The sequence below is a fragment of the Lepidochelys kempii genome, chromosome 1 (assembly GCF_965140265.1).
Source record: "Lepidochelys kempii isolate rLepKem1 chromosome 1, rLepKem1.hap2, whole genome shotgun sequence".
NCBI classification, from domain to species: domain Eukaryota; kingdom Metazoa; phylum Chordata; order Testudines; family Cheloniidae; genus Lepidochelys; species Lepidochelys kempii.
The window spans coordinates 257,016,346-257,043,332 of NC_133256.1; the positions used below are offsets into that span (position 1 = coordinate 257,016,346).

At 48.8% G+C, this 26,987-nt stretch overlaps 1 protein-coding gene across 1 annotated transcript; it reads right to left on the minus strand.

Moving 5' to 3' along the window:
* Window positions 1-490: 490 nt before the first annotated feature.
* SOX10 (SRY-box transcription factor 10) lies at window positions 491-12,939 on the minus strand. Its single transcript, XM_073326009.1, has 4 exons — window positions 12,745-12,939; window positions 11,330-11,789; window positions 3,497-3,762; window positions 491-2,997 (listed from the first exon to the last, which is right to left on the minus strand). Exons 2-4 carry the CDS (start codon window positions 11,737-11,739, stop codon window positions 2,282-2,284), a joined length of 1,392 nt encoding a protein of 463 aa, XP_073182110.1. The 5' UTR covers window positions 11,740-11,789; window positions 12,745-12,939; the 3' UTR covers window positions 491-2,281.
* Between the last annotated feature and the right edge of the window lie 14,048 nt (window positions 12,940-26,987).

A 26,987-nucleotide genomic window follows, 5' to 3' on the forward strand; every position in this document is an offset into this window, starting at 1 on the left:
CCCTTTCCTAGCTGTGCATCCTCTGGTTCTATCTCACTAACGCTGCCCTGGGGAGATTTTGTTCTGAAGTGCGGCGGGGTCTATTGTGTTCTGCTCATGGAGGGAAGTAGGTTGGTGTTCATGTGTGCAGGATCCACGTAGGAGGGCAGTAGGCCCTGCTTAGTGGGTGCCAGATGTAATTTGGAGGTCAGAAGCTATTGAGAGTATTCAGGAATGTGTGTGGGGAAAGAGGGCTTCTGGAAGGAAAGTATCATGATCTAGTGCTTGTAGCTGAGACTCGAGATTAGAAGAGAAACAAGAGGCTTCTAGTCCAGGCAACACTATTAACTCACTGTCAATATCCTTTCAGTGTTGGGCCTGGAAGAAATGTGTACACGCACACAGGGTTTGTGCCACATAAAGGCACCCCTTCCCTCTTACTGGGGAGGAAGGATAAAATGTGGCTGAAAGGGGAAAAATATTAAAATAGAAAAAAATGGACACACACAAATGAAACCTTTAAGTTTATTATTCCATACATTTAATGCAGAGTTAATGGTGCTAGGACAGCATATTCTGGGGACAGGGAGAGGGGCTTGGTGGGTGGGGAAGGTATAATGGAATAAATAAGGGGAGGGGACAGCAATGGGTTACATGCATACAGGGGAGCAAACGTACTACATGCTCTTTTCAAACATGACAGGAGTCAGCCAAAGCTAAGGGTGGAGAGAAAGGTGTATAAAGGTCATCCTCAGCAGTCTCAGTCGGAGGAGAAAAATGGTAGTGAAGATCACAAGTTGTGCTTGGTCAATCTGTCCCATCTTCCCAGACCTACATATCAGCTGGGGGTTCCATCATGTGTTTTGGTGGCCAATGGGAGGGCATCATCTTCTCCCACCTTGAGTTCTGACGTCCTTCATGTCAGCATGCTCTCTGGCACTGTGAAGCCATGCTAGTCCTGAAGATGTGGGATGGGCAAGCAGACCACCCAAGAGAGCTAGTGGGGGAATGAAGATGAAGACAAGAAGGAGGGGAACCAGTCTGACCACTGAGGATGGTTGCTTCCAGTTTGAAACCCAAAAGGGAAGGTGAGTTCATTTTCCTTTTACGTGGACTAATTGTCTTTATGCTTATCCAACAGTGAGTGCTTTCCCCCCAATTGGTGCCACAACACTGTCTTCCCATTCTTTATGAGGATAGGCCTGAGGTGTTGGCAAACTGGAACAAGCAATGAACAGGCAGGAGGGGATGCATTCTTTAGTTCAGCTCTGCTTGGGGGCCCAACCTTGCAGGTTTAAGGTGATTATTTTAGCAGACTGTGTTTGGGCAAATGGGATTCACGCTGATGCTTCTGGTTGCCACAATATCTTCAGCTACTCTTCCCTCACATCCCATGCACGCACACACACACATGCCAGAAGGACAAACACTGCCTTGGCAGAGTATCTTTTGGAATATTAGAGGGTGAATGGAAGGATTTAGAAGGGACCAGGAAATGTTTGAAACAAACTAGCCATACAAAATAATGGTAAGAAAGGAGGATTCCATCCCTGTTGCCTTTACAGTCCAAGAGGCCACACGTACCCACCCTCCTGCCCCCACATGTATGTTGTGACACAAATAAGGCTAGAACCAGCTATATGGTTCCCGAGTCCAGTACAGTACAGTAAAGAGAGGGTGGGTTGAGGGGAGGATACGATACGGCTGTGGAAGTCAATAGGAAAGCAACCATAGGTTGGTCTTCCAACAGGGATCAAGAGTCATGCTTGTGTGAATTTTAGATAGGAACATTGCAGAGCACTGATCACAAAGAAGTTGACTTTACTGCCCTACCTCTCCTCCCACAACATGTCCACCAGGGTGCTCAGCCAGCTACTCTTCACCCACAACAGGTGACAAAGAATTGGCCATTGTGGCCTATCCGAAACACTTGCTAAATCACTGAAGCAGTTGGGGGGCAGTTAAGGTTGGGGAGGTATCTCTTATCTTACAGTCCAGGATGTGCACAACGAAACCCACCATGACCAGTCACTCCATGCCTAGAATCATCCTCATCTAGAAGGCCAAAAGGGTTTTGTAAGCCAATCGGGTTGGCATACATTGAATTGGGAGGGGGAAAGGGGTAAAACCTTCCTCTAGGCGGTGAGCCAGCGATAACCGGGGTCAAGATAGGCATATCTGGATACTCAGTGGGTTCTGATGGCTGGATTACACTGAATGACCTCGGAGTTCGGAGGCCCTTCTGCCTGTGCTGATTCTTCGGAGCCTTTCTGTTGCTGCTTTGGTCACTGTTCCCCTTTTCCTATGGTCTGGAGAGAGTTGTATACACGGGCTGTTCCCAATGTGTGGGGCTGTGGGACTGTGGCACAGAGGGTGCAGGGTCAGAGATGGCAGTGTATAGGGGACGTTGCGAGGGTCCCATGTATGAGAAGGCAGAGTAGAGGCCAGAGGCTTGGCTGGAGTGGCTATAGTAGGGTCCCGAGGGCTGGTGGTCTGGGTAGTCAAACTGGGGCCTGGAGATGGAGGGGAAAGCCGAGCCATAGTGGGGCAGGCTCAGGGACGTGTATGCTATCTGGGAAGTGGAGGGCTGGTCAGTGTAATGGCCTCCAGGGGCAGAACCCTCTGTTTTCACCTGTGCCTTGGAGTCCACCACCGATGACGTGCCAGCAGACAAAGAGACTCCATGCTGCTTGGAGATCCAGGCAGAGTGTCCACTGGCTGCAGCCAGGGCACTCCCGAGGCCGTAGCCAGCGGCCGCTGCTGCCGCATAGCCCCCAACATGGCCCGGATGGCCAGCGTGTCCATTGGGTGGCAGGTACTGGTCGAATTCATTGACGTCGAAGGTCTCCATGTTGGACATCACTTCATGGCTGATCTCCCCTATATCCACGTTGCCAAAGTCAATGTGAGGCTTTCCCCCTTCCCCAAGAGAGCGCCCTTCCCGCTTGGAGTCAGCTTTGCCTGCCTGGAGTTCTGTCTTTGGAGTTGTTGGAGGAGTGGGGGGTCCATGGCTCTGACCTGTGAAGTGAAAACCATATGGGGGGAAAGAGAAAGAAAATGTGATACCAGTTCACAATATAGCCCTGGTACAGCCTGACAGGCAATAAAATAGCTCAGCCAGCTACATGCAACAGCTCTGCTCCTCGTACTGTGCAGACCTGATACTGCCAGGCCTCCCTGGGAACCTCACTGTAGAGGGACAAGAAGGGAGGAGGTGGCTAGCCATAACCACAATGGCAACTGTGCACATGAACACTGTGGGAGATGATTTCCCACCTATCCAAAGGGATGGAAACACCTGTGGAGTGCAGGTGTCCCCAATGCTGGTGACAGCACCGAGCATATAGGAGTCATACTCAATTACTGGGTCCCACCATGGGGAGAGGATCCAGCTCACAAGGTAGTGCCCCAAGACTTTTAGAGAGCCATCGATTCTCCAGATGGCTTGGGGGACTCTCCTTGGGAGGAGGATGAGCTGGTAGTAAACTGCTGGTGTAGCTGCAGACATGGGACTGACCTGAGGAGTGCTCGGGGTGCCCGTCAGACATGGGGGATCCTTCCCCAGGATGTCTGTGATCCAAGTGGGCATTCTTATAGTGGGCCTGGATAGCTGCAGCCCCGCCAGCTTCTCCCTCGGCTTGGCCCTCACCCTCGCCCTGGGAGGCCTTGCCATTTTTCCGCCGGCGCGGCTGGTACTTGTAATCGGGGTGGTCCTTCTTGTGCTGCATCCTAAGTCGCTCTGCCTCTTCGATGAAGGGCCGCTTGTCGCTTTCATTCAATAACCTACAGAGACCAGAGAAAGAGGAAGAGATAGGAACAGGGGTGTCAAAATCCTACTGTAAAGCATCATGGGCACTAGAGATCCACCCCATTTCAGATACTGCCAAGCATCATAGAGACAGTAGAGAAGTATTTAAATAGAGTCCCTTTTTTTATTGTTGTTAATGAGTAAACCCTGACACTGTGATCAATGCTGTTCAGACCCAGAGGAAGACATGGTCACTTCCCCAAGTGGATTACAATCTATAACCCATATAAATTCACTTCCTCCCATTCCATGCTTGTACTTGCCTTAGGGGACAAAGTAATCATACTGTGATGACTGAAATCAGTGCAGGGCTTTATAGTTACCAGACAAGCTGGACTAAAAGAACTTGCTACAAACGTGAAAAATGTGACTATTGCTTGAATTATGGAAGGGTGGCAAATCTTCGTTACCCATAATGCTCTTTGTCATGTATCTCTGTCTTTCTCAGATCAACTTGTCTTGGTCACCTTAGCTTCAGAGTTTCTGTGTCCTGTTCTAACCTTCCATCCTTGCCATTTTGTAGGTTTTGTTCTATCAGCTTGAGTGTGAGCGATCACTTAGCACAGAATGGCTATTGCATTTGCCAGCACAGTGGCTGTGCTGCTGGGATCTCCCCTTAAAGAACCCTGGAATCCCCTAAGAGTGAGTTACAGAAGATGCTGGAGGAAAAACACACGTGCTTTGCTTCTACTTTGAGGGTTCTTGATGACACAGCTACCATTTGTAATCCCAGATGTGGTTGATGTGGTTCCTGTGCTTAGGATCTGAGAGTTGCAGGTGCTGAGCCACACCAGGATCAGACATGTAAATCAGGATCAGTTTGTAAATCATCTAGATACTATGATGCTGGACACTGTAACAATAGATTAACTTTGATCATTGGGTGAAAGGCTCTATGGAAATGTAAAATCATTCCCCATATACCTGTCAGATCTAGGGCTGCTCCAGTCAAGACAGGATCACCTAGGAAATTTTGTAACAGAACCACTTTGGATGATGTAAGAAGAGATGAAACCCATTTGATCAGTCATTTTCTCTTAATTTTGAAAATGTTTGATTTAATTTTTCATTTCTTTTTCCTACTTTTCACGTGGCCTCCAGAGCATTCTGGTTTCAGCCAGAAAGAATCCAGAACACTGAAAAGGGGAAAGGCTGTTCTTATGGGTATTGCATCCCAGCCAAAACTCTGAGGCCGCAGAAATCTCAAAAGCAAAAACTTGTTCCTTTATAAGATTTCCAGCCCTGATTTTTCCAGCCCAAAGAGAGTTGGACAAAGCTTTGGGGATATTCAGCCAAATGTTGGAGAGGATTCTCTGAACCCCTCCTGAAGCTTTAGAGGCTCTGCTTTTGCTAATTCCACAGATTAGATTTAACCCTTTGCAGAGCAGAGGATTAAAAAGCATGAATCTGTCTTAGACAATTTAGGAGGAGCAGCAGATGGGGTTTGAGAGGCCTGTTGGTAAAAAAGATTAGGAAAATCTATAGGATCGCAAGCAGGTACTGACCAGCATCAAAGCACCTCCATTTTTCTCCTTCTGTTCCTCCAGCCAATAGCCAGAGGGTGTGATCTGCTTTGGAACCTCTTAAGGTGCTGACCTGGGTTCACACCAGGCAGCCCTGAGAAGGTCATGGCCGCACATTGCATTCCACCACTGCCTTAATCCAGGAGATTAAACAACTGAGCCACCATGAGTCCAACACCAGCTTTCCTGTCTCCCTCCCACTGCCATACACCATGCTCACACGTCCCGAAGAGCTCTAATCCCCCACCCTGAATTGCTCCACACACAGCCTTCCATCACATCTAAAGGGACATGCATATCCTCAAGCTCCTCAGCACTCCTAGCCCCTCCTGTTGTACAGCAAACAAGACACCGAGACTGGGAATGAAACCCACATCTTCCACATGAGCTCAACCTCTCAGCCCCTACTGGTTCCAAGGAGTTCCAGTATCCTTCACCTTTATTTGTGGGTGGTACCAAGCATATAGGGTTACTGAAGCAGAACTGGCAAAGGAAACCCGCAGTGGAGAGAGAAGCTGAGACCTCTATATTCGTCTCACTGATGACCTAAATTACAATGACCTTGGGAACTCTAGGAGATGAACCTGGGTCCACTGAGTTTGCACGCCCTCCCCATCTTCCTGCCAGCATCCTGTAACCCTACAGACAGCAGGATTGCACAAAGTCCATTCCCCCCATCTTTGTCTTCTCTCTCCCAGTCTCTCTGCTCCCTCCTCCCTCCCTGGGATCAGAGCTCAAATCGGCTTTAACAAAGTGAAACCGGTGTGAGCAGGCAGAGGCCAGGAGATTTGGGGGATTTAGATTTCACTTATTTCCTGCTCCTGCACCCCCGGTCTACAATGGAGTGGAATCTTGCAGGGACACAGAAGGGAATGGATCACATAGCACATGGGAGTAAGTGGGTCTGAATTGAACCCTCTCCCTGCCGTGGGGAATGCTCAGCACAGAACCCATTGGACACCCCTGTTTTGGTGGGAACGGAGCGATAAAAACTCTGTCTCCCTCTTTTGTTCTCTCCTTCCCCACGATATCTCCGCTCACTTGGGGCGTTGTGCTGAATGGCGGGGGGAACCCAAGCCCAGCTTCTTGCCTGTCAGGTGACTGGAACACCCTGATGCATGGCCCCTCCCCGTCACCCACTAGCGGCAGCTGCAGATGAGTCAGTGTGGCAGGAGGGTCTCTGTCTCACCAAGCTGATGCAGCGTATGCAGGCACGGGTGAGGGAAGGATTGAACAGGAGGTTAAAACATCGCGGGGAGGGGGAGATCTCACACACACAGCAGCCCTGATCTTCCAGGCATGGCTCAGCTCTCTGGACCCACTGCCTAGCTAAAGCGGGGTGTGGTTAGAGAAAGGTTCTGCTGCTGTCCAGATAAAAGATCCCTTCACCCAATAGCCAGCACTTTGCTGCTCCTTTCTACCCATGTCTCATCTGTTTCTGGCCCTGGAGATGTTTCTGGCATTTGGGCTAGTGTTTGTGCTGACCTTTTCAACAGTCGTTAGGTCCCACTCCATTTGAGAACTGTTCCCTGCCCTGTAAGGAGCAGGAAGTGCCCCACCCAGGTGAGGAAAGCAGCCGAGGGGAGCCTTTGGGAAGGACATGTGAGGAAGTCCCCCTTCCCCCTGCATCCTCAAGTAATCATGCATCCTCAGGTTAGGGGGTCAGTCCAGCCTGCAGTGCTGACCAGGATGCTGCTGGAGAGGGGAATAACTTCTCTCAGCACTCCCACCAATGGGAGGCCCAGAACAATAAGTGGGTGTCTAAAGCCAGCTGTACCCATAAGAGAGCCATCAACCCACCCTCAGTATCACTCACACACACACATGCCAGTTATGCTGGGGAGGTTAATAGAAGCTCATGGCCTTGCTGAGGCATGAACACCCACTGCCCCAGGCTGGGCCATCACCTTGCCAATTGTCTCAAAGTGTTTGCAAATTAAATTGGGCACTAGGGTCACATCTGAGAATGGAAATCTTCATTTGGGGCCCAAGGGGACTCTGCAGCGAGGTTAACACCCCTTCTGCCACTGTGTAGCTTAGTCTTGATGTCTATCCCTTTCCCAGTGCGTTCCTAGGACTTGCACACAAGCTGTGCTGATGCACCTCTCTCCTGGCCTGCACCACACCCTGCTATTCTAGTCCTGCCCCTGTCCAGCTCAGCCAGTGCACCTCAGGCCTGACCTGGAGCAGTGTCCATTCCATCATTCTGTTGATCAGTGATTTCCTCCCTGCCTCGCCCTGCACTCGGGAGCCTGGCTGGAATCTGGGCCCACAGGTAGTGCTCCACTGTCATTAGCATCCTGTTTGCCTTTGCCCGGCCAGCAGCTGCAAAGTCTACATTCTCCCACACTGCAACACAGTCCTGGCAGTTTGTCTTTGTTATTCCCCAAAGGATGAGGATCCTGATTCTAACCCTCTCATAAGCAGAATGAGTCGGTGTAGGTGTGTGGGGTCAGCCTCGACACCCGACACAACCTCCCAAAGGAACGTTTGTCTACATAACACTGATGCAATTTGGCACAGCCATCTGCCTCCGTGGCTCCCTCTGTCTCCCTGTTTGCCTCCCTCCATCTCCTGCAGAATGGCCCGTTTCTTATCCCACAGATCCCAAGCGCTTTACACAGCACTTGGTTTGAGCTCAGCAGCACAGTGGCTGCATGAGCAAACGTGACAGCCATCCTCCATTCAGCAATCACTCAAACAGAGCTAGCCGAGGGGCTAGATTCCATTTTGTAGAGAGGATCATGTTGGTTGGGACCCTGAGGTTTCTCAATCTACTGGACTCTTTCCAAGAAGACTATCCCGTAGGCAGCATCACCTTCTCCACTGACCAGATATGGGCAGAAACAAGCTCAGTTTAATGTTGCTTTCAACTGATCTCTCTCTTCCTTCCCCTACTCACTTATAGTGGATTTCTCTCTGCCTTAGGTATTTCTAATGCACCCATTACCGCAGCATCTAAGCACTGATAAAAATTGAGACCCACCTACATGGAAGTATATCTAGATGGCCCAAATTTTCAAAAGTGACTGAAGTGATATTGGGTGCCCAATTAGGCACCTTACAGGATTCTGATTTTCAGACAATTAGGTCCCTCTTCAGGCATCTCAAGTTAGGCACCCAAAATTGCTAGCCAATTTTGAAAGTCTGGATCATGCTGCATAGTGTGGAGTTCAGAGTGGGAGGAGACTGGCATCAGAAGATTGTCTGGAGGACTGTGGGAGATCATAGGGGCTATGATAGTGTAGTAAATTTCCTATGGGACAATCACATTTTGGGTGACTTCCCCTGGCTTTTGTGGTTTCATTTTATTTTCCCCCACCTAACAATGCCAACAAAGGCAGTGCAGACCCCATACATGCACGCCCCCAACTTGCTGTGCCGCATTGCCCAACACAGACTGGTAAGAATATCTCCGAAGGCAGCAGGCTCCCTGCCAGTCCATTAGCAAAGACAACACAAATAACAGACGTGGGGAGAAGGGAGGAGACTTTTCCCTTTTAAAAAAAGCAAAAGTCCAAGGCCCTGACCTTGAAAGCTGCTCTGCACAACAGACCCTTATGCCCACGCAGAACCCCATTGACTTCAGCGGGCTGCATGTGGGCTCTGCAGTCTGCCTGCAGGATCAGGAACACTACAGCTCTCAATAGTGTTAGGACAGTGTCTAAGGTCTATCACGGCAGCACTGCAGGGGAACAGTCACCTACAATGCTGTCGCATATCTGGACAGTAGAGCGCTCTGGTCTCTTAGGCCTGTTACTGGAGTATTTAAGGGCTCATATACTGCTGTCTTGTATCTTGAGGCCAGAACTTTAATGTAGCGCTTAAGGAGGTCATTGCTACAAAATCCTACAGAATCTTTGGAATGGTACAGTAGCATTTTTTTAAATAATATTTTTGAAAATTAAAATGGGGAGTCTTTCTCCAATAGAATAAAATGTTGGGGTGGAAGTGGGAAGAGAAATCAGGAAGAAATCAAAAGGAATGGTTAGGAGCAAAGCATACAGGAGCTAATTATTAGTAAAGGACAAACAATTGAAAGTGTAAGGAAAGAGGCAAATGGACAGCATAACGCAACTGCTTTACAAAGTGGGAGAGAGGAAATAAGAGCAATGATAAATGCTCAGTACAGTCACTTTGCTATCAGAAAGGAGACAACAGGGAGTGAGTTAGTGCAATGTGAACTAACTGGGATCATCATTCTGCATGGTATCCAGAGGCGAGCACAAGATTGGAGTAATCATTGGAAAGGCAGAGGGAGAGGGGCATGGGAAGGGTTAAAAAACACCCAGGCATGGGAATCATATTTGAGGCCTACCACAATTCCCTGCTTTAACTCTCCAAGAAAATAATTTTGTTTGAGTTCCATGAAGGGCAGAGGGGTTTGGATAAATTTATTGGTGTGATCAACACCCAGGGGCTCAGTTCTCCCACACAGGTAGAGTTGACTGAAGTCAGCGGGAGAATCGAGCCACAGGTGGCAATGGGATGGTCATGAGGGTGGGGTTTGCTTCTGTTTTGGAAAAGTGTCTGGTCTCCCTGCTGCAGTTTTCAGGAGACATCTCCTGCCCCACCCAGCGCTGGGCAGTCAAGGGCAGTGCCAGGGAAGGGAAGGGTACGAAAGGGGGCCTGTTTCTATCTCTGTGGACTTCCGGGGCCATTCATGTGAAGCTGATGGTTTTGATTTGTGGCAGGAGGCCCAAGGCAGGGAAGTGATGGTGGCGGGACGGGGTGTATCTTGGACAATCCCAGGAGGCGTTTATAATCATTTGCTGGAGATATTCATTGAAACCATCAGGCGGAAAAGTGGAACCGCTGGCCTTGTGTCACATGGGTGTTACGTGGTCCCTCCACCCTCATCTCTTGGCAGAACCCATCAGTCCCAATGGGGGTGACTTCATGTAGGGACCCTGGGGGCAGGGAGGATGGGGAAAGGACCCAAAATTAAAATGGCTTTTACAAACTGAGGGGGGTAGTGCAGGTCCGAGGGATGAGCATGTATCTGCGTTGGGAAGAAGGAAATGTGTACGTGTGTATGCATAGTGGGAGTGGGAAGCCTGTGTCAGCCTGTACCACCTCGCTACAGGAATGGCCGCTGACTTGCTGTTATTACTTATTTATTACACGCCACAGGCCTGCAAACAGAGGCAGAGGTGCAGGCCCTGCAGTCTGAGGAGACACAAACAATGCTGTTCAGCCATAAAAAGCTGTGAATGGCAAGGCAGGATGGCATACTGGGTGCATCGGTTGGAGTCTCTCCACCATCCCTCACTGTCCTCTTGTTTTCACCTCTTTATGCTGGGATAACCCACTCCCAGCCCCCCCTTATGCAGTACCTGTGCTGCCAATTTTAAATTGACATCTCCTTGAGTGGGATCTAGAACCAGCAGCTAGCTGGGTCTGTGGCTGGCCATCAGAGAACACATTCTTTGGGCGGGATATGTGATTGGGTTTCACTGCCCGGCTACCTGCTCTCTCTCCTTTGTCCCAGACAGGAGTCCAACCCACTAGGTGGAGCTCTGGGGGTTAGGGCCATCTAGCCCGTGATCTCCCAGACCTGGTTCAAACAGGAGATCATGAGTGTAATGAGTTTGGTGGGGGTCAGCCTAGTTAACCTTTGTGGGCCTTGATTTGCCAAACAAACACATACAAACGGAGAGATTGTGCAGCTGAGCCTTGGGAGAGGACCAGGACTGGAGTGGCATGGGGTGCTACAGGCCAGGAATGAGGTACGCTGGCACAGCTGCTGGGGAAGAGGTGGCTAGAGTGGAATAGCCAGGTGGGGGCTGCAGGTCAAGACTGGCAGAGCTTTGCAGAGGAAGGTCCCTTTATAGCTGATGCTAATAAGCATTGCTGGTTCCTCACTTTCCTGTGCTTTTCCCTTACCCCTGTGATCTTCCCCCTTGATGAGGAACTCCCTTTAATAGATGCCCCTTTAATCTCATTCTGTTCCCAGCCTTTAGCTTGACATGCAGCCTCTCCATGATTCCATTTGCCCTCACCCTTATGCCCTCCTTACCTCCAGAGCTTCCCGAGGGTCTTACTGAGCTCTGCATTGTGGAGGTGAGGGTACTGGTCAGCCAATTTCCTGCGGGCAGCTTGTGCCCACACCATGAAGGCGTTCATGGGCCGCTTGACATGGGGTTTGCTTTTGTTGCTCCCATTGACCCGCACAGGCATGGGCACCAGGGTCCAATCGTAGCCACTCAGCACCTGGCTCACTGCCTCCCGGATGCACACGGGGAACTTATCGTCGTCCGTCTCTGAGTCTTGCTGTTCCTTCTTGACCTTCCCCATCTCGCCGCTCCCGGAGCTGGTGAGGTGAGAGGTGGTATCTGATGCCATGGAAGGTCCTGGTGAGAGGCAGTGATGGTCTTCGGAACCCACCGGGCTCATTTCCACCTCTGAAAGGTCTTGGTCATCTGTCATTATGTCTCTTGTTCTTGCTCTTTCTTCCTTCTCAATATCCCGTCTTCCCACTGGGGAAAAAAAAAAAAGAGGAAGGAAAGAAAAAGCAAACACCAAAACTAAAAAGACTTGAACCTCTCCCAGAAACTGACCATGAAACAGGAGCCACTTGATAAAAGTGAAGCAAAGGAGCTGCCATGCGTGCAGCTTTCGGGACCCACAAAACCCATGATCTAGTGGGGGAGGGGATCCTGATTAATTGGAAGCTCCCGATCTGTGCTCTATTCTGGAGTTTAAGTTGGGCATGTGGAGGGGTCTGGTGCTGGCTAAGCACATTGGTGACATGAGTAGAAAAGGAGAGATCAAGAAGAAATGGACCCCATTCTCTAAGAATAACCTTACTCAGGGCCCTCCCCAAAATTTGGCCCTTGGGAATGACACTTTCTCTTTAAAACCTGCTTTGAATGTCTGACCAAGAACATAGATGGGGGGAAATGAGTGGCTTCAGTATTAATAAATCAGAATGAAAAGGTCTCCAGGTTGCATGAGAAAGTTTAGCAAGAGTCGCTGAGTAGAGGCAAATCCTGAGCGCTCCCCTGAGTTGCCAGGCAGGGAATCTGATGCAGACTGGGAGAATGTGTTTGTGAGCGGAAATGCTAACACTTTGTATATATGCATATATTTCTTTTTAAGCCTCTGTGGCAAAGCCACGTCTTTAACTTGCCCGTTTCACGCATCCCCCCGTCTCTCTCTCTGCGGTCACCTCCAAAAGTCTCTGCCACCACACACCATTCCCCCACCTTATTAAAGAAATGCTCAAAAAATAAAGCCCCCCCCAAAATGGTTAGAAAAATGTGTCTCCCTTGGTTTAGTTGCAAAAGGAGCCAATATGGAGCAGGGGTTGTTATCCCCCTAGTGAGGGAGGCACGGACTTTTCCTGAAGAAGAGACTGAAAAAGTAATAGAAGGTAGAAAAAGAGCGAGTGAACGAGCGAGCGTATGAGTGAGTTCAGGTAGGAAAACTTACGTTGGCTGGTCTGCCTGGCAAATCCTGAGAGGGCTGTAATTTGTATCCCAATAGCCCCTCTGTTCTCCTCTCAGTGCCCTGGCAGTGGACGGGAGCCCTGCGTGGAGGAGACTCTCAGACGAGTGCCATTCCTAGAGGGAGGCTTGGTTTTTACTAATCCCCTGGCTGGATGTCTCTCTGACTGGCTTGCTGCTAAGCACCGGGGGAGGGAAGGGCAGAAGGTGGAGCTAAGCACTCCTTATAGCTGGAATACATTGATTTGATGCAGGCAGGGAGGGGACCCTGACAACCCCCCTAAACTCCACCTCAGCCACATGCACGCTCCTCGCTTTCTCGAGTGCAGGCTTCTTTGGGAAAGCTGCAGTCAACTTTTATTTTATTCTTTTTTCCCTCCTCTTGGGGATTTAAAATAGGGCGTTGTTCATGCCATTGGGCATAGGTAGTGAGGGGTCTGCATTGTTATCCAAGTGGACTGCATTTAAGTCCCTGACCTGGTCTCTCCTGGCCTTGGCCAGCAGGGTTTGTTCTAGGGGCCAGGCCTGGTGACCTAGGAGTTAGCATGGAGAGGTGGGTTCTAGTCACAGCTGCTTGCTGTCAATGGACCAGCAGGACCTGAGCGCACTGCAGAGGGTGGGCCTGGTGTCATGGGGGGTAGTGCTATCCTATAAAGGAGACCCAGATTCAATGACCACTCCTGGTCTTTCCCTCTCTAGGGCTAGTGGGGGCTGGGACTAGTCCAGGGGTTTCCTGGGGATGGTGTGTACTGGATACATTACAGGGGTTGGGGGATTAATACTTTGTGGCCATGCAGAAGACATGGGCTTGATTCCTTCTCCTGTGCTTTCATGCCCCCAAGGTGGGACTGACACAGCACACGCATGCCAGTGGGGTGTCAGGAGTGTTTTGGGTCTCACCCATGCTGCTGAAAACCCAGTAATGTATCCATTCAGGAGCCCCCCTGCAAAGTTGCCTAAACCAGGAACCAGCTTTCCCGTATCCTCCAATGGTACCAACCAGACCAGTACAGAATTCTTGGAATGGAGTCCGAAGTGGAGTGTCAGCTTGAACACATTTCCATGCCGGGCCAGGAATCACAGAGTGAAGAAAGGATGAGTTATGGTGAGACACAGAGAAATAATTCCATGAAAGGAGTTCTAAGGACATTATGAACCCCTGGAGCAGAGCTTGACTCACTAGAAGGCCCAGTGATGGAATGACAGAGTAAATAATGGCAGGGGCCACCCAGAGACAGAGGGAAATAATGCCACTGACAGGCGGTGAGCAATTGAGCTACAGTTCCCAGAATGAACCTGGAATTGACAACTAGGATTGTGTTATCTGATTGACAGAGTATGACCATTTTCCCTCCACAGTTCTCAATGGTTTCTTTTTCCTCATGCATCTCAGTGTGGTGAGGGCTGGAGCCACAGCATGGCACCAAGGACAGCTGCATTAGAGCCCAAAGGAGAAGTCTGTGTTGGAAGCTTAATGAAGCCAGGTTAGGGGATGACAGGGTTGGGACTCCCTTATGCTGATGGCAAGCACAGGATCACTGGCACCAATTACTTGGCATGTGTGTAGTATTCAGATGTGCCAAAGGCGTTTATAATCTGGGGAGGGCTTGGCACCAAATAACCCCCCACCAGGGGGCTGACTTTAACCCTCCCTCCTTCCTCCAGCACTGTCTGTCTGTCCATGTGACAAAAGACCAAAGCAAGAGTCTGGTGGTTCTCTCCTATCCAAGAAACACAAGGACTCATGGCACCTTCCCTAGTACTGTCCCGTCTTCCCTGGGACAGTGAGGTGTGTAAGCCCCACCCTCTTTCTTTCTCTTTCTCACACACACTTCCCAATGGAGATCTCAGGGGAGAAATCTCAGGCCCTGATTCCTAGATTAAAATGGTGCAGATGCTGGTGAGGTGAGTCCCAGTTGTTATCACACAGGTGTGTTCCCCTATTGGGAAGAAACCCTACATGTGTATTCCCAGCAGAGATTCTGGTGGGTTGTGGGGAGAGCTCCCACTGATCTTATGAGGGTTGTTTGGCATTTTTAGCCTCTCTCTATTGGGATTTTCATGACCTGCTAAAACTGCCCCCTAAAGGGAAAAGAACTGGAGCAGGTAACCTCTTTCCAAGAGCCATAATAATAGGCGCATGCTAGATGCAGTGTCGCTATATCCCACAGACTTTGCTGAACTGAGCATGTCTTCTTTAGTCCGTGAGGTTCATCATTAGGCTAACAAGAGCCTGTGTGAGGGATACAGGAATCTCCATGGAGAAGAGGAACAGCCTGAGGGAGGGGGAAGGGGTCGTCTCCTGGTCCCACTGGGAGGTAGCCACAGCTGAGAAACACTGGCCTGATTGTTCCCCTGTCTGCGGCTAATACCAACCTGGGATGGGGGAAGGGCAAAGCAGGATACAATAAGATGGGGCATTTGTTTCCCATCCCTCCAGGTGCAGGTTCCTGCTGACCTCAGGAGACAGAGAGAATGGGGAAGGGATGTTTTTTCCCAGGAGTGGGATTACAAGGTCCTGGTGGCCAAGTGGTAGGGAATAAGGAATCCAAGGATTGAAGCGCCTGCTCTAAGAGAACCCCACTTAAATCTGGGGGGGGGGAAGGTGGCACTGGAGATCCCATCTCTTCAATGCTTATGTGTCCCCAGGGATTTGAGGGTGGAGAGCGTACTCTGACCTTTCCTAGTGTTGGGACAAAGAGACAAAACCAGAATGAAGCAGTTCTTTTAAAGCATGAAATTGTGGACCATCACTTTGTTTGTTTGTTTGTTTGTTTATGTTGCAGTAGCACATAGGGGCCCCTGTCACAGACCAGAACTCCAGTATGCCAGGTGCTGTACAAACACATGACAAAAGGACAGTTACTGCCCCCTTATGTTGCGGTAACACCTAGGGGCCTCAGTCAAGGATCAGTGCACAATTACACTAGTCACTGTACAAACACATCCCCAAAAGCTGGTCCCTGCCCAAGGAGAGTTTACCATCTAGGTAGTTTCTGCTGAAATGTCATGTCAATGGCACCTCCTATTAAACTGGGAAAGGAATTTTTCTTCTTTCTTCCTCTCTCCCTTCCCCTCCTTTTTCTCTTTCTTTGCCCCATCTCTCTTGGTCCATCCTTCTTTTTCTTTACTTCTGTGTCTTGATTTCCCCTCTCTTCTTTTTCCTTTTGCTCTTGTGATTGGTTTCCAGTTCCTGCTGTGTTCCTCAAAGGCTGGAGGGCAGCACAGGTTTTGCAGCCTAATTTCCTGTCCTGGTAACTTTTCCTATTGTACCAAGGCAGCATGGTGGGAAGTAGCCAAGGGGATTTTCCCTCGGTCACTGTGGCTGATGCTGTGGCACGATTTCTCCAGTGGAGACGAGAGGACGCAGAGTGAGAGAAGAACAGCGACCGTCTCTCTGCGAGGAGTTGTGGGTGACTCTTTTCTATCTACAGATGAAAGTTGTTGCCTCTCTGAGGAGCTCTGGAAGGGTATGTCTAGACTGCAGCTGCAAGGTGTAATTTCCAGCAGGAGCAGAGATACTCACTCTAACTCTGATCGAGCTAGCATGCGAAGAACAGACGTGTAGCTGCTACAGTGTGAGCAGCGGGATGGGCTGTCAACCCTGACTATGATCCCATCCAAGACCATACGTAGCGGCTAACCCCTCCGACCGTTTACATTGCCACGGTGACACTTCTATTTTTAGCACTCTAGCTTGATCAAAGCTAGCACGGGTTTCTATTCAAGCTGGAAATGACACCTTTGAGCTCCCGTGTAGACCTACTGTATGGCTGAGAAGCTGCCCACCACATCCAATGTATTTCAGCACTGATCTTCTTTCTAAGGATAAGGGTCCCCTGGGTTCTGCACTGGGTACCTATGGTACTCAGGCAACAATCTCTTTAAGGCTTCCATCCCTTTTTCCCAGTTAAATTAAATTTTTTTCATTATCTCTGTAAAGCTACGATCTCTGGGTCCCAACTTCTGGTTTTAGACTAGGAAGGATAGTCCAATGGTTAGGCCACTAGCCTGGGACTCAGGGGACCCTGCTGTGCCACACACTTCCTGTGTAACCTTGGATACGTCACTTAGTCTCTCTGTGCCTCAGTTTCCCATCTGCAAAATGAAGATAATAGCACTTCCCTGCCTCACAGAGGTGTTGTGAGGATGAATACTTTAAGACTGTGAGGCCCTCAAGTACTACAGTAATAGGGGCCATATAAGTACCTTAGATAGATCCCAACTGAGAGGGTTTCCAAATCCTCCCATATAATGACACATAAAGCCAGTGGTTCCTCTGCTTAATCCTTTAAGTCTGAGGTCCCCCAGAGCCAGTACTTGGCACCCATCCAGTTATACCTCTTTAATAATATCTCAACACACACACACACATCCCATTGTGACGCTTAGGTTGAATAAATGGATGCTGTTTGTTTGGGGGCTCCTCTTGATAACCTCCAGTAGGGTGCAGCTGTGACAGCATGACAATTCCAGGACTTCAAGATGTGACAGTCAATGACACCCTCACTCTGTGATCTGGGCTGGTTGTGTGTTTCATGCTCCTTACTGTTACATACAATTCTCTAAATAATATAGGACTGGCCTGTCTAGGGGACCTTCAACCACTATATGTCCCATCGCTGCACTTAGGATTGTCAGGGTAGGAATTACTGGCTGACCTGCAGTACAATCTCAAAGAGGGAGACTGGCAGGTAGGCAAATGTCCATCAAGAGCCCATGGCTTTGAATTGCTCTCCCATGGGCTATGACTCTGTCTATTATTTTAAAGTGCTCCCCTGTTCCTCTTTTTTTCATCCTGCCAAGCTCTCCGTGCAGGAGGAGGCTCCACGGGTGAATTGCATAGCACTCCAAGCTCTTATTACCTTCCATTCCCACTGCAAGGGAGTAAGGTTAGGCACCAATGTGGGATCCTGCTTTTAGCAAAGCATTAAGGGTCGAGACAGGAAGAATAGGTGAGCCACTGGCAAGCCAGCAGGAAGGGTGAACGTTCCCAGGAGCAATCTGAAGGCAGGATCCAGGCTCAGTGTAACTGTGAGGAGTTACAGTGCAGTAATACATCAGTGAGATACCAAGAGGCCAATTCATCTCTGGGACAACTCCATGGAAGTCACTAGGGACGAATTTGGCCCAAAGAGTCTATATGGTGTGTGACTGGGAAAGGAAGGTCAAGAGTTCCATTGGGGTGTGACTCAGGAAGGAGGAAGAGTCTGTCTGAAGGAGGGGATGGGAAGAGAGAGTCTCCTTGCAGAAAGGAGGTGAGGGGAAGAAGAGCAGCAAGTCTGGGGATGCCCTCTGTTTTGAAGAAAGCTTTGGGTGCCCCAGGGCCGCACTTATTCTTAACCGACCTCTAATTCGAGCTCCAGAGCGAGCTTGTGCGTGTGATCACATACGCACCACAAATACCTGAGCTGCTTCACCCCAGCAGCAATCTGGGTAAAACAGACAGTGGCTGCTTTTGTGCCATGTCCCTTCTCGGGGGCACAGGACTGGTATTGTCCTGGGACCGCATGGGAAAATGGGAGGGGCTCACAATGAAATCTTTCCATACAGTAAAACAGCGTCAGAGTGGGGGGAACAGACACTGGAAAACACAGACACACAACAGCCAAACAATAACGCCAGTGTGCCGAGGGAAAGGGAGACCCATGAATTGGAAGTTTGATAAGGGTTCTCTCTTTCTCTCTCAACAACCCCTTCAGTTTCCCTCTACACCCCCCTCCCTCCCTTGCCTGCTTTCTTGTTTGGGCCTTTAACAGTGCGCTGTCTTTGTTTGAGATACAGGTGAATGACAATCATGTGATTAACACACACACACATAAAAAGCTTTTTAAAAGCGTCCAGCTTGCCTCAGACCCGAACAGGAGAGAGGAGACAGGGCTAGCCGGAGCAGAGAGAGCAACAGCCGGACTGCAGGGCAGGGCAGTGCTCTTTTGCTGGGAACCAGCTCCTCTTTGAAATGCCCAGACCCGGTCCTGCAGCCGTCGTTTGGTGCGTTCCCTCTGGGATTGAGGACACATGCTGCTTTTATGCGAAAGAGGTGGGGAAGCAGGAAGAAGAGTTGGAGAATGTAGGGTGGGGTGGGTTTTTATCTTGCTGGGTCCCTCTCTTGTTATTTTTGTTCTCCTTCCCCCACGCTACCCTCCCCCACGTCCCATTGGCAGGGGCAGTGGATTGGCATGGATTTTGGCTGGCTACCTCTCTCTCTCCAGTGATATCAGGAAGCCTCGATGGAGCTAAAATGAGGGACCTTCCCAGTGCCGTATTGGGGGGGATAGCAGAGACAGCTGAAGGTTTGTCCTTTCCTTATGTTGCTAATCTGGTTGAGGGGGAAATGGGGAAACAAAGGTGGTAAGGGCTCCCCCCCGTTGCCTCTCAGGGGACAGCAGTGCCTCCCTCCTGTTTCCCCCTTTGCCTATCCAAGCTTCAGTAATACTCATGACCTGCCCCAGATGCCACCGAACACATCGGCTCTGCCTTCACAGGTGTGCAATGTGCCGCCTTCTGACATGACAGAAGCAGGTGTGGAGAATTCCACCTCTTCCACGGTGCCAGGTGTATGGGGGGAAGGGGAATCATTCTCACTGGAAAGAGGGGAGAGTGGAGGGGATATAAGTCCAGTAATCATGGGTGGGAGGAGGATTGAGAGGTGGATTCCTTCTGTCTTGTGCCCCACTGGGGAGAGAGCAAGGGGTGGATGGCTGGAGGGAAGATCCTAGACAGAGAGGATGTCAGACATACCCTGGATATCCCATTGCCTCAGACAGAAACAGAGCATCCAATATACATAGTGAGAAGTGAGAACTGTTTCTCCCTTCCGGTGTGAAGATGTCACAGGGCAGTGCCGTGATATCATACCACATCATTATGGAAATGGCTGTGAAGTCAACTACACTGCTCTGTGACATCACTGGAGGAAAAGGAGGCCAGAGAGAGGAGTATAGAAAGAGAGCCAGAAAGGTTTCAGTGACACACAAATAGCTGCATAATCATGAAGGCAGTCAAAGGGGAATGCCAGGAAGGAACCCAACAGATTAGCAGGGTCTCAGTAAAATATGCTCTTTGTTTAAAGCTGGTCTGAGAGTGACACTCAGAGAGAGGGAGGGAGAGGAGAGGAAAAGAGTCTCTTCTTTATTATTCTTGTAAAATGACACTGTCAAATCTATGGATCTGATTCTGCTCTCATACCAGTTTGACACCAGTGTAACGCTATTGACTTCAGTGAAGTTACTCTCGATTTACACCCAGGTGAGATCAGAATCAGGCCCTATCCATTTATAGAGCCCATCACCACAGTATCTAAAAACAGCCTCTTGCCACTGCCCCACCACCATCTTCTTCCGGATCCCTCCCTGAGCAACGGCCACAACCCCTCAGAACATTCACACACTGGTTCTGATTTTCAAAAGTCCTTCCCAATCACAGCAGAATTTATAGCATCCCCATGTTTATGTTGGTCTCCAGGATGATGCAAACATTGCCGTGTTGTGAGGTGACTCTTCTGTTCCAATGGACAGTTCCAGAGTGGTAGCCAGCCTGGAGTCTGATCAACCACAGTTTGTGACAGAATCAAAGATATTTTTTACCTGACATTGGGGTCCCTGCAGATGCAAGGCAGCTGTAAAAGTGACAGACAAATTCTGGTTTGTTTCATTCCAAATAATTTTTGGCAGAACCCACTGGTGCCAGTCCCAGAGCTTCTCAAAGGCACCATTCAGTTCTCCCTCAGCCACTGGCCAAGCGTCAGTAGTCTCAGAGGATTCACCACAGGAGAGTCACCCAAGCAGGCAACAGTAGAGGGGAAAAAACAAAATCTTTGACCTGGCCACAACCACTCACTCTATAACAATTTCTGGTTGTTGGCTCCATGTGGCTGAACTGCAGCTGTCTGTGGCGTTCCCTCAAGGGAATTGCAGTAACTGTTGTCATGGGGAATCAGGGGCAAACTAAAGGCATCTTAGGCATGGAGGTTGTTTACCATGCAATGGGTTAGTTATTTCCTTCTATTAGAAACAGCCCCCTTCGTGCAGCAGGCCCAGTGGCTGAGGGAGAACCAGATTGCATTCCCCATTTGAGTCTCTCACTTTCTGAAGCACCACAGGGTCTGGGAGGTCAGTGGTTCCTGGGCCCAGTTAGCAGTTTGCACTGCCCCACTGATCAATCAGGTTCAGGCCCCAGTTCCATTCTCTCACTAATCTGGGGCGGGCTGGCACTGGGAATGCTATGGAGTCTTTTCCCCAAGGACTCATGAGGATTGAGGGTGAGGTACAGAGCCTTTTTACCTTTAGGTTACTGATTCCAATCTAGCCCCGGGTTATTAGAAACGGAAAAATGTTCATCATTTCGGATTGTTCACTCAACCGTGTGGAATGAATAGGGGAGGAAAGGGGCGGGGGGGTCTCAGCTCAGTTGCTACCAGGACAGGTGTCCCCATCACAAAAGCAGCTTGACCAGTGACACTAGTTGTTCTCTTTGTTAGAAGTCCCACCAGACCAGCCAAAGATGGAATGGGCCATAAAGGCAAAGCCGCCCTTCTAGGCAGGGCTGAGGGACATTGGTGGGGCCGGATGGGCAGGAAGCTGGCACGGCTGCTGCCAGTGCTGTACCTGCTGTTTTGGGATAAACAGAATACTTGACTCTCCAGTGCTTGCAAACTGAAGGGGTGGGTTGCTGAGCAAAATACTTCAGAGAGGAGCTGTAGGGGACCCCGCTAGAATGGGAAACAAAAATCAGTCTGGGGATCACCATACAGACCCCAGGCTCTATATCCATCACCTTGGTTATTCTAATATTGTTTTGTGGGTTGGTGGAGGTTTTACAATTGCTAAATAGGACAATTTTCCTGCATTGCTAGGGTCTGGGAAGATCAAAGAGGGAGCCGGGCAGAAGTCTGACTGCTACCTGCTTTGACAGGTGGCTCTCCGCCTTTCATTCGCTTGCTATTAACCCCCTCATGTCCTAACACAGAGATGTGGTTTCCAGGTATTGGGCAAAATGAAGCACTACAAGGGTAGGGGTTGGGGAGAGAATCACCAGTTTTGCTGCTGCACTAGCTGCAGCTGGGTTTTCTGTATCCAATCTGATCTACCAGAGAGAACTTAGGGGTTCTTGGAGGTGGTATTTCTGTGCAACTCAGGGAATTCTTGGAAGGGGGAAGAAGGGGGTTATCTGGTAATGGATATAACATAGACAGTGGGACCCCTCCTGTCTGAGCCTCTTGTTGCAGTGTCGTTTGGTGAGCACAGGGGGTTCTATTAAAGGAGAATGATGCGGTACTGGGGTGATCTCTCTCCCACTCTCTGATTTCTCTGCTGGCCCTCTGGCTGCAGGGAGACTCCTAGGAAGTCAGGGGAAGGGTTAAGTCGGGAACTCTTCAATCTGCTGCCTTGGCCCCTGTAATTCCTCAAGGAGAGTAGGAATGGGAGAACAAGGAGCCCATTCTGTATGCAGGAATTAATAGCGAAGAGTCATCTGGGGTGTCATTCAAGCCCTGATCAGCTCCCGGAGGAATGTGAGGGAGAGAGCGAGAAAGAGAGCAAGGCCTGAGGCTGAGACGTCAAAGCAAGGGCAGAAACAGTTCTATTGGTAACCAGAGCTACCAACTGGCATTCAGACAGTGGGACATTCCTTCTTTTAACCCCCAACCTCCAGAGTCCCCTCTGCCCCACAGGGAAGGGGGCTATTTCCAGTCCTTTTGCCCAAAGCGTCACCACACCAGAAAGGGGCTGTTTACATACTGTAAGTCCCCAGTTTTCTGTCTGTTTCATGTGAGGAGGGGGATGTCTCCATACCATGCATCCAGACTCTCCTCTGCCTTAGGCTAGGAGGGGCTGTGTCTCTCTCTGACTTGAACCAGCAGTGCGATACCAAAGGGGATCTTAATACACACCAGAATCCCTTCTGTCCCTTCTCTTTACTTGAACCACAGTATGAAGACCAAAGGGGATCTCATATACAAGTGATCTCCTATCACCCCAAACTCAAGCATCCAGTTGGAAGGGTGGGCTTGTTTCCTTCACCCCAGACTCACATGGGATTTAAATTCAAGGTTGTTAACGGAGAAGGTCCTCTAGACTTTAACTCTCAATTATATTCATCGGAAATATTTCCAGCCTGGGACACGGGATAGCTATGGGAACTGAGAACGCAATACGGAGTATTTCACCTCTTGGGCATTTGTTCCAAACTGACGTCAGGCAAGGGCCAGGCTTGCTACCCAGCTGAAGGTATTATTATTTTTCAGGATAATCTCAGTTTTGATGCAACTATTCCACATCCTACAGGATCCTCTTAAAAGATGATTAAAAGGTCAAGAAGAAAAATTCAGGCCACCAAATCAACGTATCAGGTCTTCACAACGTTGCATCAGAACCTCACGAGATGGCATTGTGATGTTGCATGGGGACACAACAAGCTTTGGCTGAAGTGGTAACCATAACGGATGAGAGAGCAAAAGAGATACTGAATCAGAGAATCATAGTACTGTAAGGCTGGAAGGGACTTTGAGAGGTCATCAAGACCAGCCTTTTGTGCTGTGGCAGGACCAAATAAATCTGACAGGTGTTTGTCCAACATCTTCTTAAAAACCTCCAGTGATGGAGAGTCCACAAAGTCCCTTGGAAGCCTGTTCCAGAGCTTAACTATCCTTATAGTTAGAAAGTTTTTCTAATATCTAACCTAAATCTTCCTTGCTGCCGATGAAGCTGATTATTCCTTGTCCTACCTTCAATGGACATGGAATACATTGATCACCATCCTCCTTATAGCAGCCCTTAACATATTTGTAGACTGTTATCAGGGCTCCCCTCAGTCATCTTTTCTCAAGACTAAACATGCCCATTGTTTTTTAATCCTTCTTCATAAGGTCAGGTTTTCTAAACCTTTTAACGTTTTTGTTGCTCTCCTCTGGACTCTCTCCGGTTTGTCCACATCTTTCCTAAAGTGTGGCGTCCAGAACTGCACATGATACTCCAGCTGAGGCCTCACCAGTGCTAAGTAGAGTGGGACAATTACCTCAGGTGTCTTACATACAACATTCCTATTAATACACACCAGAATGATTTTAGACTTTTTTGCAACTGCATCATGTTATTGACTCATATTCAATTTGTGATCCACTATAACCCCTAAATCCTTTTCAGCGTATTACTGCCTAGCCAGTTATTACCCATTTTGGAGTTATGCATTTGATTTTTTCTTCATAAGTCTAGTACTTTGTATTTGTCTTTATTGAATTTCAAGTTGTTGATTTCAGACCAATTTTCCAATTTGTCAAGGTTGGTTTGGATTTGAATCCTGTCCCCAAAAGTGCTTGCAACCCCTTCCAGCTTCGTGTTCATCTGCAGATTTTATAAGCATACTCTCCACTCCATTATCCAAATAATTAATGAAAATATTGAATTGTACTGAACCCAGGACAGACCCCTGCAGGACCTCATTAGATATGTCCTCCCCGTTTGACAGCAACCCATTCATTTCTACTATCTGAGTATGGCCTTTCAACCAGTTTCCTGCCCACCTTATAGTAATTTCATTTATACCACATTTTTTTTTGTTTGCTTATAAAAATGTTGTATTGGACTGTGTCAAAAGTCTTATTGAAATCAAGATATATCACGTCCACATCTTCCCCCCTCTCCACTAGGCTAGCAACCCTGTCAAAGAATGAAATTAGGTTGGTTTGGCACAGTTTGTTCTTGACAAATCTCGGCTGGCTATTACTAATAACCCTATTATCTTCTAGGTGCTTACAAATTGATTGATTAATAATTTGTTCCAGTTTCTTTCCAGGTATCAAAGTTAGGATGACTGGTCTATAATTCCCAGGCTTCTCTTTATTCTCCTTTTTAAAGATAGGTACTATATTCTGCTTTTACCTCTAGCTCACTGGTTCCACTCTATCCCATGCTGGTAGTGAACAAAATTACCATCTAATAGTTGGTGGATCTAATATTCAGTGGCGTGTGTGAAGTGAGATTATTTAATCTATCTACTATCCAGGTATTCCTGATTCATAGATTTCAAGGCCAGAAGGGACCATTATGATAATCTAATCTGATCTGCTGCATAACACAGGCCACAGAATTTTACCCAGTAATTCCTGCATCAAGTCCATACCTTGTGGCAAGGCTCAGCACTTCAGTACATAATGCAATCATCATAACTTAGTATTTGGGCACCAATAACCCATCTGATACCCAACCCAGTTCCTAGCAGATGTCCACATCAGAAAAATGTGATAAAAAATGGCTACTAATTGGCCTCTTTATTGGCAGTTCCAGCAGAAAGGGCAAGAATTGACTGAGAAATGAAGACCAAATTTCACTTTCACCATTAGAGGAGCTCCATTAAAGTATCCCTGAAAGCACATTGGCAGGACAGTGTTAGAGAAAGCTCACTCATTGCCTTTGCTAGTGCTGCACCGGTTCTATGACCAAACTGTAGTCTCTAGGGCTATTTATCTGGCACCTTCACCAGCACCAGATTCACTTAAAACTACAGCTTATCATCAGTTAATACTGACTATCAACATATGTTCGAGTGAAGAGAGACGTCTACAATATAATATGTATATTCCCTCTCCTCAGAGCAAATACTGTATAAACCCAACACTGCCACCACGATAAGGGTCCATTGTCAAGGAAGGGTTAATAAATGATGCAAGGAAGGAGCCCTTTAAGACATGATGAACTTTGACCTTTCATAAATCACACTGGCTGGGTTGTGAGTGTGTGGGGGGCTATATGCAGCTGCGCGCGACGTTGACATTGTTCCCACCATCTCTAAGTGCAACAAATCCCTCTATTGTGTTCCTGGTTTATCTGGTTCCTCTTGTTTATTAGCAGAGGTTGTTTGGCACTGGTTCCAGCCCTGGGCGGGTGGAAAGAGTGCTGGCACGCACCAAAGGAGGGCGGGGGGACGGGGGATGAGAGGAGTGCATCAATGGCTTTATTGTCCCCTCTTTTTTGTTTCTCCTGTAATGATATGTTCAAAAAAGGGTATTAAAAAAGAGAGTGAGAGAGAAAGAAAACTGCCCAGCGGACTTGGTAAGAATTGTTGTCTGGGCCCGAAGCGGATGCTGCTGCAGCTGGGGAGGATGGGCCAGGACGGAGCCGCGACGGGGCTGCAATGCGCCTTTATGTTGCTCATTCAGGTTCTGATCTGTGAGCCCAGTTTCAGAGGCTGGAATCCACAGGTGCCAGAGCTATTCATGGGTGGGTGGGTAGGTCTGTGCACATGCGAGGGGGGGAGAGGGCAATGGTTCTCTATCCTGACCTTCATCTAGTCTGAACCTGAGATTGTGAGAGGTATGGCTCCTCCTCAAAGCACTAGGGGCTCTTTAATTCATTCCAAACCCCATCATGAGCAGTATCGGGGGTTCCTTCTCACATTAGTGAGGCTGTTTACACCTAAGCCGTGTATATGCTGGGATTTTTGCCCCTAAATTTCCCACCATTTCTTGCACTGATGCAGCTCCACTGGTGTTACCAATGGTGGGAGTGGTAACATAGGCAAAGTGCTGGTAGCCACTGGCATTTTCCCCACCATCTTGGCTAGACCTGCTGTGTGCAGCGTTAGACAACAATGTGGTAGAAACTCCAGTGGCCACAGGAGCCTTGTCTGCATTAGTGTTCCCACCATTACTACCACTGGTACAGCTGAACCAGTGGGAGCAATGGTAAGAAATATTCAGCCAAAAACCTAGTATAGACACAGTCATAGCAAAGTACTGCGGATTTCCTTCTCAGACTACCAGGGCACATCTACCTAATCAGAAACCTTCCACAGTTACCCCTGTGAATCATGAGAGGTACCAGTGTAATATAAAGAGTGGACCTGTAGAAAGAGGGTCAGGTTCCAGGAGGCACCGCATTCAACCTGGCACCTGGGACTCAGGAATGCGAGATGAGTCCAAACTTCTAACTCTCAAACTCTAAAGCCCATGCACATAACACTGGCCACTCAGTCTCATCTTACTTAATAAAGATCTCTTTCCTGCAACTCTGCCTGAGGCCTCTCTGTCACATCACTTATTGCTAGTGAAGATTTCCAGGTATTCTTGCACCCAGGCTAAACCCATCTCTCATTGCTTGGTCTCCTGCACCTTAGTAGGATATACACAAAATACTGGAGTCTCATATCTGGAGTCTGATTCCCCCTTAATCCCACTTCGCCATGAGTGGTATCAGGGGTTCCTTCTCAAACTACTGGAGGCACTTTCATCAGTGT